Here is a 14,757-nt window from a genome sequence, read left to right as displayed (position 1 = left end):
GGTTCCGTTCCGAAAGATTCCTGGAAGAGGAAGATAGCAACTGTATCTGGTAAGCAATTGTGGACATTATAATAGGTGAAAAGGGACAAAGTAAAGCTACATGCATCAGATACATAGGGTACAATAAAAGGCATAATGATCACTTTAAGCTATTAGTTGCTGAAGTTGCTTCAAAGTAAACCCTCAGTCATTTATTATATGGTCGAGTATTTTATGGACCATCAAGATATGAAGCAACATTGTGAATGAAATTCCCTCTTAAAATTAACTCCATGAAAGAAAGGATTCCAATTCCCGGGAAAGAAATTCACAAACTGATTGGCTTTTCGATAACTACAAGTTGAGAACAAACAGAGTTACAACGCAAGCACATAAATCAAGACTCGGTTCCCGTCTCTGGCAAAGCACCATCAGCAGCAGAATTTTGAGCTTCTAAAAGCTGCTTTTGGCGTTCCGCATGTTCTCTTTCACAAGCGCTAATCCCCAAGATTATATCGAGCATTGTACCGGTTGTGCCGAAGAACACGAGAGGCGCCAAAGATTTCCGCTTGATACCAACTGGAATCGCGAGCAAAGCACCAGCTACAGAGAATACCCATGTGCCCAACGCGCTGCAAACATTCTAAATTTATTAAGTTCATATCACACAAAGGTTCTGTATGAATGAAGACACATGGATTCCTTACTATGTCAAAAACACAATTCATATAACGACAAAATTGCAACCTCTTTTGTGTCTCCTTGAAAAAAAAAATTATCTCAAAATAAAGCAGAAACCAATAAATGAACAAAGCATCTTTACCAAAATAGCAAACCAAAAAAAAAAAAAAAAAACTTGGCATCTTTTATGCCAGCTACCAATTTTAGCAGCTTATGTACTCTTCTTGCCAAATACCAAGAAGCAGTTCATAACATACAATCCCACACACTGATATGAAAATAGATTGCTGTGAACACAAAGGTGAAAAAGAATAAATTCTGATAATTCCCTTCTCATATATCATATGTTAGTTTACAGGCCTATATATATAGAAGTGTATTACAAATTCTATCTAAGGAAAAGATATATACATATCATAATTTTTTTAAAAAGTTAACTATCTAATTATGGATAATTCCTAAAAATCCTCCCTAACTAATTTCCTAACAATTCAGCCTAAATCTTTCCACACTCCCCCTTAAGCTGGCTTGAAAAAATATCTTGCATTCCCAGCTTGCATGTAAGATTGTCAAATTTCCCCTTCGGTAATCCTTTAGTGAGGATATCTGCTACCTGCTCTCCTGTATGAATATAGGGCATACATATCACTCCTCCTCCAAATTTCTCCTTGATAAAATATCGATCAACTTCCACGTGCTTAGTCCTATCATGTTGGACAGGATTCTGAGCTATGTTGATTGCAGCTTTATTATCACAATAAAGCTTCATAGACATTGGACTTGAGATTTTAAGATTTTCAAGTAATCTTTTCAGCCACAAAAGTTCACAAATTCCATGAGCAACTGCTCTGAACTCAGCTTCTGCACTCCTTTGCTACAACGGTTTGCTTCTTGCTCTTCCAAGTTACCAAGTTTCCAACAACATAAGTACAGTAACCTGAAGTAGACATTCTATTCGTCACACTACTTGCCCAATCAGCATCAGTATAGGCTTCAATCCTTAGATGGCCGTGGTTTTCAAACAACAAACCTCTTCCAGGTGATCCCTTTAGGTATTTGAGAATCCTTAGACTGGCCGAGTGTGTGAAAGATAAATGAGTACATAAATTGACTCACAACACTCACTGCAAAGGCAATATCTAGCCGAGTGTGTGAAAGATAAATGAGACTTCCAGCCAGCCTTTGGAATTGCTCTCGATTCACCACTTTTTCTGCACTTGCTGCCTGCAACTTTAAATTGGGCTCCATAGGTGTTTCCACCGGTTTGCAGCCAAGTAAACCTGTTTCCATGAGTAAATCCAACACATACTTCCTTTGAGAGACAAATATTCCTCTCTTGGATCTGGCAAATTCCATTCCTAGAAAGTATTTCAAAGCTCCAAGATTTTTTTCTCTCAAATTCCTTTGCAAGAAAAGACTTCAAATCCTCCAATTCTCTTTTATTATCTCCGGTCAAGATTATGTCATCCATATAAACAATAAGTATGGCTATCTTACCATCACTTGAATGTTTGTAGAACAGAGTGTGATCAGCCTGACTTTGATGATATCCATGACCCTTGATAGCTTTAGTGAATCGATCAAGCCATGCTCTGGGTGATTGTTTCAAACCATATAGTGATTTCTTCAATTTACACACCTTTCCAGCTCCATAATCATTTTCAAATCCTGGTGGTAGATTCATAAACACTTCTTCCTCTAGCTCACCATTTAAGAATGCATTATTTACATCTAACTGCTGCAATGGCCAACTCAAGCTTGCAGCAAGAGACAACAGCACCTGTATGGAATTTACCTTTGCCACCAGGGCAAAGGTTTCCTGGTAATCTATTCCATATGTTTGGGTGAAGCCTTTAGCTACGAGTCTCGCCCTGTATCTCTCAATATTAACATCAGCCTTATATTTGATCGTGAACACCCATTTGCAGCCTACGGTTTTCTTTTCCCTTGGCAACTCAACAATCTCCCAAGTTTTGTTCTTATCAAGAGCCCTCATCCCTTCCATAACTGCTGCCTTCCACTCAATATGATTCAAGGCCTCATGTATAGTTCTAGGAATTGAAACAATAAAGAGATTAGTGGTAAAAGCTCTATAATTTGGAGACAATCTATGGTAGGACACATATTTAGCAATATGATGCATGGTACAAGAGTGAGTACCCTTTCTAAGTGCAATAGGAATATCAAGGTCATGAGAAAGACTCTCTTCATTGCTGGTTTCAGGAATTAAAGATAGATTAGAGACAGAAATACCTATTTTATACAAGTTGCCTTTATTCGGAGAATTTTCTTGGCAGGTAGTAGGTTGGTGCTCTTTATTTTGATCCTTCTTTCTTCGAGAGTAAACACAGAGCCTAGATTGAGGTTGGATTTGAAGTGGTTCTCCCCCTGAAGTGTAGTCTATAATGTTTGACTCAATAGGCTTCGGAGAGGTTGAAATAGTGGGTTCAGTTGGTAAGGTATAGTTTGGAGAAATGCTCGGCAATGATAAAGAGCCCAATACTTCCCAAAAATGGTCTTCCCTCTCATTACTCTTCCACTGAAGAGTATTTTTGGTGAAATAGGGTTGAGTCTAAAAAAAAAGGTCACATCCATACTCGTAAAGAATTTTTTAGAGGTGAGGTTATAACATTTATACCCTTTCTGTTTAGGAGTACCCAACAAACATGCACTTTTCAGCCCTAGGATCAAGTTTTGAACGGTCCCGTGTATGAACATATACAAAAACAGTGCATCCAAACACTTTAAGAGGTAATGAGGTGAAGATCCTAATATGGGGAAAAAATGACAAGAAGCTGTTTAGGGGCGTCTCAAATTTTAACACCCTAGTTGGCATTCTGTTGATCAAGTATGAAGCTGTAAGAACAGCCTCACCCCATAGATATTTAGGAACCCCCACAGTGAACATTATTGCCCTAGCAACCTCAAGTAAATGACGGTTTTTTCTCTCAGCTATCCCGTTTTGCTGTGGGGTATCAAAGCAAATGGACTGATGGAAATTACCATTTTCTTTCAAAAAAATCACCAAGAATAAAGTTAAAGAATTCTTTTCCGTTGTCGGTTCTAAATACTTGAATCCGGGTTTGAAACTGGTTTTCAGTCATGGCATAGAACTCTTTAAACACTCTCGCAGCCTCAGATTTTTCTCTCAAAAGATATACCCAACACAATCTAGTATGGTTATCAATGAAAGTGATGAATCACCTAGTTCCAGTCACATTAGTAACCCGAGAAGGCCCCCACACATCACTATGAATCAAATAAAATGGATTGGATGCTAATGCTTGATATAAATGAGAAGGATAAGAAACACGATAATGCTTTGATAATTGACAAAATTAACATTGAAATAATAAAGGATTCAAATTTTTGAACATGGATGGAAACAAATGTTTTAAGAGAAACTGGGATGGCCTAACCTATAGTGCCATAACATTTTTGACTTTTAATAGAAATAGAAATATCACTACTACTTGCAGCTTGAGCTTGTCCACTCTTGAAGATTTCATTATCAAAATAATATAGTCCATCAACCATCCTAGCACTGCCAATCATCTTCCTCGAATATAGGTCCTGAAATTCAGAGTGAGACTCAAGAAATTTGACAACACAGTTACATTCTTTGGTGAGTTTACTAACTGATAAAAAGATTGCATGAAAGGTTAGGCACATGGAGGACAGATTTTAAAACAAGGTTTTCTGAGACAACTATAGAACCTTTTCCTACAACTAGGGACAAACTACCATTAGCAATACGAATTTTTAAGTGACCAGAATTTGGAATATAAGTACTAAACAAATGTGATAAACTAGTCATGTGATCAGAAGCACCAGAATCAATGATCCAAGGTGCCGGATTTAAAGAACTAGTGAGAGCACTTAAAGAGCTACCTTTTTGGGCAAGAGAACCTGAGGAGACACTTGAAACTTGAGTTTGGTTCAACAGTTTGGAGAGATGATCAAGCTGCTCCTTACTGAATGGAGATGTCTCGGTTTCGATAGTAGCCTGCATTCCACGCCCATTCTTGTCTCCAAATCTGCCTACCTTCCAATTTGCTGGTTTTCCATGTAGTTTCCAGCATGTTTCTAGCGTGTGCCTTGGTTTGTTACAGAAATCACACCAGATCTTGGTTTTCTCTTCAATCTTCCGCTATGGGTGATTTGTTTGTTTTGGATTAACTGCAGCTGCTGCCATTTCTGTGGTTGTTACATTAAGTGCAGAGTTCTCACTATGAGTGCTAGAAGATTTCTTCCCATCATCACCAACCTGCGGCTTTCTTTCCTCCTAACTTCCGAGTAGACTTCTTTAGTGGTAGGCAGTGGCTCTTTGCCTAGAATACGTCCTCTCACTTCGTCTAACTCAGCATTGAGTCCAGCCAAAAATGCAAAAACACGGTCCTTCTCAACTGTTTTCTTGAACACACTATCACATGCACACTTCCATTCAAAATCATAAAAGAGGTCAAGTTCTTGCCACAAACCTTGTAATATGTTGTAATACTTTGTAACAGTTTGATCTCCTTGTCTTGTTTCTCAGATCCTTGTTTTAATTTCATAGACTTGTGCGGAATTGCCTAAGTCTGAGTATGTCTCACTCACTGCGTCCCATAATTCTTTGGCAGTGGAGAGATACATAAATGTTTGGCATATGGTGGATCATCTTCCTTTGGGGCCTGTTTTGCACCAGTTAAATAACCAATCTTCCCCCGCCCTCAGACGAACAACTTTACGGATTATAGAAAATTCTATCCATTTAGCAGATGAGTAGTAATTTAGAGGGGATTGGGTTGTCACTTGAACCAAATGAAGTGATATGGGATTTCCAAGCATTTGAAGAATCGACCGAAACTTCCGCAGTGGAGATTCCAGACATCGCGGATTTAACCAAAGAAATTGTCCAGAAACAACGAAGAGAAATAGAAGAATAAGTCTTCTATAATTCTGGTATAAACAACCAGAATTAACGATGAATATTTGCTGATTTTATCGGATAATCAGCAGAACAACGGAGTAATTTACCGTCCTAGTGAGGGCGGCTCTGATACCATGAACACAAAGGTGAAAAAGAATAAATTCTAATATTCTCTTTTCATATATCATATGTTAGTTTACAGGCATTACATGTATAGAAGTGTATTACAAATTCTATCTAAGGAAAAGATATATATAGATCATAATTTTAAAAAAAGAAAAAAGTCAACTATCTAACTCTGGATAATTCCTAAAAATCCTCCCTAACTAATTTCCTAACAATTTAGCCTAGATCTTTCCACATGTTGTAATGCCTAAAAAGGGAGGTAAAATAAACTTCTTGAAAATGGGATTTCGAACATCATATGTCATATACCTGAAATGGGAAGAGCATGCTTCTAGTAGCTTAGTATGTAATGACCCTGTCATTTCCCTTCCCTTCTTTTTCCCCGTTTTTACGGATTTTCTTTTTCCGTTAATGTTTCTTTTCTGAGTTCGGGTTTTGTTCCCTTCGGTTCGTCTTAAGTGCTCGGGAATAGTTTCCGACACTCTTTCTTTTGGAGATTAGTATCATCCTTGTGATGACGGTGTCATCTTCTTTCCATTTGCGGCGTCTTTTTTTTCCCTTTATTTGTACTTATTTGTTTATCGTATCTTTTTGCGTAACCTTAGAATTTGTGTTCGGATTTGACTTCTGACTTTATGTGCGTTCTCTCCATTTGATTTCCATGAAATGGGTATATTTACTTTTGTAGAAAAGCATGCTACAGGTTTACTTTTCCCGTAGGGGCATGGTTGCATAGTTTCTTCGGAAACATTTTCTTTTCTTGGGGTGTTTTTCGTAATTATCTTTTTGGATATTTTTGTCTTAGGGACCATTTTGCAATTTATTTTGTGAGATATTTAGAGGAGGGGCCTTTTTGCAATTTGTATTTAGAGGAGGCACCTTTTACAATTTATATTTTGGAAGATGGACTTATTTTGCAATTTCCTAAAGTGTGTGTGTGAGAGAGGTAATGCTAGCACACATAGTGCTTTAGATAGTGGAGAATCTCTATATTTTCCACTATCTCCTTATCTTCTTCATCTCTTTCTCTCTAACCTCTCTCTTGCCTCCATTGTAGAACACTTTGACCTAGACCTTACACCTTGATTTTGAGCCCTTTCCACTCACCTTTGAGCTTAAGTCTTGGAAGACAAAAGCTTCCCCTCACCCTTCCCTACAACACCCTTGCTCGGTTTTCCGATTTGAGTCCGTTTGCTTTGGATTCTAGAGCTCTCTACTCTAGTGAGGTAGGGGATGTCCTATGTTTATACCCTTAGTGTTTTAAGGTTTAATTTGAGGTTTAATATATGTTGTATGCATGCTTACACTTCTAGAATTGCATATAGGTTGCTTTAATATATGATGAACTTAGGGTTTCATGTTGAGTTTAGCTTGTATACAACCTATATATTGTGTATGTGTTGTTTCATTTGAAGTAATCTAGAATCTAGAGACCTTCATGTATTGTAATTACATGAATTTAGTGATTTCCATGTATATAGATTACTTGATTTATGTATAAAGCATGCCTACGAATTGTTGAATATTCAATACCATGTTGATGTTGAAATGAGAACTTGGAAGCTTACTTTACATTAGCATTAATTAGTTTTCTACATTAGCAATATGAAGTTAGTTTATGTGTGTTCAAATTTAGGCTTGGTCGTGTGGCTTCGGTGAAGTATACATTTATTTTGCAATATGAACTTGTAGAGATGTAGTTTTGTGTGTGAATCATGGTGTGAGTGCCACGACGGCTTTAGGAGCATAGTGGTCATTATTCCATTCATGAGTTCATTTGATTGTAAGTTGTGTATGCACAGCATACATAAAAAGTTTGAAGGATGGACGCCATCCGAAGTTGAAAATAGTGGACATCGCATCTAGTGGGTGGAAGGTCCCATGGAACATTGGCCAATGGGGTGTGGAAGTGCACCAATCTCGTTTTCGTGTCCGGAATTTGATTCCGGCATCATTTTTCGTTACTTTGTGTCATAGAGTCACATGTGTGAGTTGCATCATAGTGGAGTCTATGTGGTGGTTATTTGGTAGCTGTTGGAGTGCTGTATACTTTGTTATCCTACTAGCTTTGTGGTAGTTATTATGACAAGTATATGCTTTGGTTTTGATTCGTTTTCATTTACAGGTTGACATTGCCCATTTGAAATTGTAACTTGTTGAAGTCAGTTATGGTGAATGGGTTTTAACATGTTTCAATTGTAGCTTTAGGGTATCCTTTAGTTTCCTCTTTGAACATAGACATTAGTATGTTCCGTTTGGATTCAGTCTATATTAAACTTGCAAATCTGTTAAAACTTTAGGTTATACGCATATATTTTTCCTATGAGTAATGCAAGTTACTCACCCCCGCTGATTGCGATTTTTCAGGCAAGAAGAAGTTGTTTTGAGATACACAACATCCCTAGGTTGGCTTGGTTATTTTGGAGTATTTTGTGTAATTTACAGTGCATGCAAGTGTTAGCATGCCAAACTTTTCCCTTTTAGATTGTAATGCATAGCTAGGTTTTAATACGTCGTTTTTACTTTGGAACATGTAATGTGTACCTAAGTGTACTCTTTCGAACTCTTTTTATATGTATGATGTGTGGCCAAAGCCAAACACCTTTTCATTTTCATTTATGTACTTTGATTCCGTATTTTACTTTTGAAAGCAATTTTACGAATATTAGAGGTTTGACAGGTGATATTTTGCATTTGGCGTATTTTGAGACCGCGGGCATTGCAACACGTCTTAAAATGCATATTACGTTTGCGTGCATGTTCACTTTTGCACACAACATCACATTTGATGAAATGGATGTTCTTTGGATTCAACATTTTTATGTTTTTGCAAAATCTGATCTTAAGGGCATTTTGGGAATTTCATTTGAAAAATAAGCTTCGGCCTTGACATGGTCACTTAGAAAATGTGATTTTAGAAGGGGTCACTTCATAACATTTTTCCAAAAAATGTGTCTTGGTCTCGAAAACCCCACGTAAATTCCAATTTTCTGGTTTAAGCATTTTTTTGAAATTAGAACATGGTATCATTCATCGACTTTTTTTTGAAAATCGTGTCGACCGTTCCGGAACTTCCAGAGGTCTTGTAGGTGTATTTTAAGGTTTCATATTCAATTTAGACATTTTAAAAATCACCCGAACCCCCATTTTCAGTCCATGAGCAATAACTTTGAAAGTTGGCGGGCGCCCGCCAATTTTGGCGACCGCCCGCCATTGTTGGCTTGCGGTCGCCGCAGCCTCCTTGGCGGCTGCCCCCTTCCTATGCTGGCCTCTTAGCTGCCTTTTTTGGCAATATATCCCTTTTGCCCGAACTCCGAATCAAGTGATTCTTGAGTCAAACTTCATTGATTTTTCGTCGTCTTTCCAATTTTGTGCACGGTAGCACCCATTCCTATGTGAAATGACTATTTTTCTCTTGGTTCGTTTCTCGTCAGGTCTTAAAATCCTAGCTTCCGCATTTGTTTTCTTTTGGCCTCGTAGCTTCTCAGGAGGTTACTTTGATGTCTTAGAGGTGATATTCATCTCTAGAGACTCCGTTCTTCATTTCGTTTCCGCATTCGGGATCCACTATCGGATCAACTTTCGGGTCATCACAAGACGCACCGGGTTTGTAAAACCAGGGCCGTCACATAGTACTACTGCTATTCATGCTAAATATCAAGAGAGAAGCTTATGGGCATTCAATTTGACAAAATGTCACCTAAAAATGGATGATATTGGAACAACACATCCAAATGCATGCAATATGCCACTCACATTGTTAGGTAGTGAAGAAAAATTTAGATTGATATGGTAATTGATCTGAAATGGAATAAAGGAACTCGCAAACATTTGGCGATCTCAGATGTGTCGATATCAATGGTGACTCATTGAACCTCCACGCTCTTTAGCATGAGATTTTGAGTCTTGCGTGTCTACCATTTCACAAGCATCTTGAAAGTGAATCATATTCCATGAATATGATATCTAGAATACAAGGAACTAAAAGATAGAACACAAGAACCACTGAGTGGAGAACTCTTCACTAAGCTTGTATTATTTTCTGCTTTAGAACAATTATTATAGTTCCTTTTTATAGAAGAAAGGACTCCTTAACTCCTTACATAACTAAGCCTTCATAGTTCTAGTTAATCTAGTAAGACCTAAACTGGCTTTACAGTATGAACCATTATGGGCATCGACCTAATTTTTAGGTATAAAAGGCATAGAAAAGGTCTATTAGACTGACTTTCGTAACCCTCCAAACAAATAGTATTAAGCAGTAGGAAAGTTTTGACTTTTCGCTTTTACAGCAATATTGAAGGTCATTCCAACCTTGAATAAACTTAGCTCCACATGTCGTTGTAGACACTCCATGAGAGCTTTCAAGTGGAGCAAAAATTGCATTAATCATGAATTGAGGACCCCTTTATAAAATCACCTTTGCAATCGTATAGACACATAAATAATAAAGGGTAATCACCACTGTCAGATTAAGGTTCTTAAAATTTGGTCAACCTCCCCTGAGGTTTGCACAGAAATTCATATTGCCCCCAGCAGAAAGTCACCAATAGGTTCTTTAATGGCCAATAGGTCCGTTAAAGAATTTGTTATAAAATCCCAAAATGCTCCTATCCTTTCAGAAGAGCAAGGGAGGGATTCAAATAGTTTCTATTGTAAGACTGATTTCTAATAATGAAAAATATCGATATTTTGTTCGCAACACACGTTCTCTCTGGTCTAAATCTATGAAATACAACTAATTATGTAAGAACAGAACTACTTGATCCTGATTCATAATGAGCTATGACTATGCCATGGCCGACAATCCTGACCTAAGCTTCCCCCCTCCAATAAAAAAAAAAAAAAAAAAAAAAAAAGGAAAAAATTGGTTCAATTACATTGTTATTTGCCTTAAAATAGAGTTAAAGGAAGGCAAAAAACTTCAACACCATTTTTATCCTATATCTGCAGTGAACCACTTTTCAGATAAGTTTCACCCAGCCTATACTGCTACTAAAAACTAATATGAATTAAAAAAAATCACAAGTGCCCTTCCAAACTTTTGGAATTCAATGTCAACCCAAAGTTTCACTCTAAATAGTATGAATTGTACTCCACATGGTTACCATGTCAAACCCATAGGTCTAAGTGATATCCACTACAATTTCTGCTGCCAAAACCAATACAGAGCTGATCTACAGAAAATTATAAAAAGTGAAAAAAAAAAAAAAAAAAAAAAGGAACTCCTTTCAAATTGATGTTATAATTTAAACATGAAGGTGAAAAGGATCTGTTCATATTTATCGAATATCTACCACAACTTCTCCAAATTTTTACACAAATATCAAATTATAATTCACCTATTCAAACGAACTTAATTGCAATTGATTAAACAAAGATGAATAACTCTTCAATATGCCAATATGGGCAACTTATCAAAAAAAAAAATATGCCAATATGGGCAAATATTCCTGTATTGTTAATGAGAAACTTAAGATGTACCAAGACTACAAAGAAAATTCTTATTACCAACTTTTACCATCTTTACCTAACAAGCATTTCTAGATCCCTACTTCTGAATTCTTTCTTCCAATTGAAAAGAAAGTTTCATTATCCGCTCTTAGTAACTCTAGAATCCCAAGCTTGTCAATCAGATCCAATGTATCAAACACATAGACGCACAAAACCAACCAAAAAAACTATGGTATGTAGAAATATTTTAAAGTCAGACTTCTAATAAGGAGCATAGCAAACAAGTCATGTCATAATAGAAAATTACAATAGTCTCATACAAAAAATAGAATAAAAAATTTGCAGCATCACCACAGATGTGATCACAATGATTTCTTGACAATAGAAATTACGAATTTAATAACCATCAGTGATATATTCAAGTTGTATGCAAGAAAAAAATTATCTGAACAATATGCAAAAATCAATTCTTAAGTACAAACAATTCAATTAAAAGTAGTTGAAGTAACGGTAAAAAAATGTTAATATTGATTTAATGTTTGAGAAAGAAGGAGACCTCAATTCAGAGTCAAATACAATAGAGAGAGAGAGAGAGATGACAAAATGTAGGGAGTAGAAAAAAATATATAATTATTATTTTTTTTTAAATGAGAGAGAGCAGAGAGATAACTTAAAAATAAATTACAAGACGTAGGTAGGAGAAGAGAACATGTAATTAATTATTTTAGTGGAGAGAGAGAAGAGATATAACTTCAAGAGTAAAGAGTTTGTAAATTATTTCAGCTTGCCTAAGTATGCTCCCAACTGCCAGGGAAGAAATTTCCAAACATATTCTATCTCTGTGTCTCTCTTTTCTCGTCTTCCACCCATAAATCAAAAAACCAGAAGTTGAATGAAGTAAAGAAAATTCATTCTCTGGTCCCATACCAAATAGGATGTAGAAGTTCTATAGAAATGAAAAAATTATTTCAAATGTGAGGATTCATAGATATACCAAATTTTTAATTGACATCACACATTTTTATTCTACTTTCAGATAATTTAAACAAAACTACAAGTATAAGAGTATTTTTCTATATCAATCACATTACTTACAGTTTACAAACTTCTTATATAAACATGATCTATTTGATCAAGAGATGATCAATAAAAAAAGGTTAAGGAAAGAGAGAGAGAGAGAGGAAAAAAAAAAAAAACTAACTTGGAAACTGAGCAGTCCTCAAGATGCTTGACAGTCTCTTTCTCTGCCATATCTCTAATCAGCTATCTGCTTTGTACAAAAAAGGGCAGACCTGTTTGATCCTTTTGTAAGTTTAGCATAGATTTCAAACATTTGCCATATATATATACATATACAATGCAAGGATTGGAATATCCAAAAGAACATGACATCATAGCATTCTGGGTATAGAACTTTGTTCAAAGGAGATGTTTTTTTTTTAATATATACATACATACATACATACATACATATATATATATATATATATATATATATATATATATATATGTTCTATAAATTTGAAATTTTCATCAAAAATGCACATGACAAGTGTAATTATAAATCTATAAAATCCTAGAAATTATACAACAAACCCTATAACCGAAAGCAATTAATCATCAAAAACACCCTACAAGAAGAGAGCAGTCGAAATTACAATGAAATTCCATTAACTATAATTGAAAGTGGAAGAATTTTTTAGAACTTATCAGAAGAGGACAATGATGCTAATGATAACAGTAGTGTACATCTATAACGATAAGACATATATTATATAAATCTATATAGAAATAGAAAAAATTCTTGGCATAAGAAATGGTAATGGTTAAAGAACTTACTGAAGCTCAAAATACAGAAGACGATCGCCCCGATAGTGAAGAGAGAGAGAGAGCGAGAGGAGAGTTGGGGGTTGCAAGAAATGCTGGGGAGAACTGGAGAAGTGGGAATTAGGAGCAGCAGTGTTGTTATTGACCCGATTAGAGTGGGCATAGATCCGATCCTGATTGATAAATGATATGGCCGGAGCAAATATGGGCATCTGTTCTAAATTTTTTTTAAAAAAAACACAGAATGGAATGAACCCGTTTTTAACCGGGTCTCATCTGAACTTATTTGAAAATTTCTCTCTCCTAACTCGTTGTTTAGGGCCAAAATCAACAAAAACATATATATATATATAAATTACAATAAAATGACAGAGAAATTGGTACCTCAGAAAGGTTGCAGCTTTAAGAGGTTGTTGCTCTGTTGCTCTGTTGCTCTTCAACTCTCTCAGGGCGTTCGATTGTGTTTAATCTTCAATCAATTTGCTGAATTTGTATCTTTTACTCATTTTTAAAAATATACTACTTGTCACAAAGATTAATTTTCGTGGGTTTTACAATGGAGTTCGGGTAGTGGAGATTTCAAATGGGTTCTACCCGGTTAACCCAGCCTTCCATTCAAGGTAAATGGATCCTCTACCACGAGAAATTATTGTCTGGGGAGCTTTCAGTTTTAAAATCCCTTCCACTGCAAAGGCTTTGAAAAATGTATTTTGATAAAAAAATTTTAAAACAAAAAAGTTGTTTGGTGGGTAAAATTTTTGAAGCTATGTTAACTATTAAGATAATTTAATTTGAAAATTATATCCTTAATAAATCATGACTAGCAAAGAGTTGAATTGGAATATAGAAGGGAAGAAGGAAAAAAAAAAAAAAAAATCATAATTAAAGTGATAGAGTGAAATTGCCAATGTTGAGGGTGAAATTCACACGGTTCGATACGACACCGTTTTCCTACAAAGAAAAAAGTAGAAGATTGATGAATCTTAACGGCACCAGTGTGGTGCCTGCCAAGAGCTCTCCAAGGATAAGTCAATCACCAGAAGTCTAAAAAAAAGGCAGGGATTTAATAATAGTTTTTTGTCATACCTTTATTGACGGGTAGGATTTCATTCTTACAGTCGCTCTCCCTCAGTTCATTTGCGAGATCCGAAGGAGATCCGCTTATGCGAGATCTGATGAGATCCGTTTGTTGCCAGATTTGTTGGGGATATGATTTAACCCTTTTGACTTCCTTAAATTGTGCCAAGGTTATCTTTACCCTGTTGAACCACGTCATATTTCATTATTCATAAAAGTCGAAGAGGTCTAGCGGCTGGTCAATAGTTAGTTGCCTTTATCCTTCAGTTAAGTAGGTCATGTTTATTTTTGGCTATCAATGCAGAAACGATTAATTGGTATAGTGATGATCTAGGTATACAAATTTAACCCAACCCAATCTACAAGATAGAAATTTTTTTTTTTTTTTTTCCCTTGACTACATGATAGAAGATGAAAAAAAAAAATTTGAAAGAGAGAGATGACAATAAAATTATCCCATTTTTATTCTTATTTATAACTATAAATCACTTTAACAGGGCAGCCTTCAAAAAAGAAAGAAAAAAATTATATATATATATATATATATATATATATATATATATTGTGTATATATATATGGAGACAGAAAGAAAAGTTATTTGAAATTCTACATATGTTTGAATTTTAGATGAGAATTCATAAATCTTGGAATTATTGAGACTTTCAAGTCAAATAGGAATCAATAATAAATTTTCCTGAAT

General features: G+C 35.7%; 1 protein-coding gene across 2 annotated transcripts; it reads right to left on the bottom strand.

Annotated features, from left to right (window-relative positions):
• Positions 1–119: 119 nt before the first annotated feature.
• LOC132273748 (uncharacterized) lies at positions 120–13,135 on the bottom strand. 2 transcript variants are annotated; one of them, XM_059774795.1, is made up of 3 exons: positions 12,992–13,135; positions 12,354–12,444; positions 120–611 (listed from the first exon to the last, which is right to left on the bottom strand). In XM_059774795.1, exons 2-3 carry the CDS (start codon positions 12,401–12,403, stop codon positions 377–379), a joined length of 285 nt encoding a protein of 94 aa, XP_059630778.1. In that variant the 5' UTR covers positions 12,404–12,444; positions 12,992–13,135; the 3' UTR covers positions 120–376. The 2 variants fall into 2 exon arrangements, with proteins under 2 accessions (XP_059630778.1, XP_059630779.1); XM_059774796.1 differs by having other exon boundaries at positions 12,354–12,454; positions 12,992–13,098.
• Between the last annotated feature and the right edge of the window lie 1,622 nt (positions 13,136–14,757).

This window comes from Cornus florida, unplaced genomic scaffold, assembly GCF_030987335.1.
Source record: "Cornus florida cultivar Cherokee Brave unplaced genomic scaffold, ASM3098733v1 CherokeeBrave_3.0.0_Hap2_Chr09, whole genome shotgun sequence".
Taxonomy (NCBI): domain Eukaryota; kingdom Viridiplantae; phylum Streptophyta; class Magnoliopsida; order Cornales; family Cornaceae; genus Cornus; species Cornus florida.
Note: the sequence above shows the minus strand (reverse complement) of the source record. Positions and strands in the feature narration are given on the sequence as shown.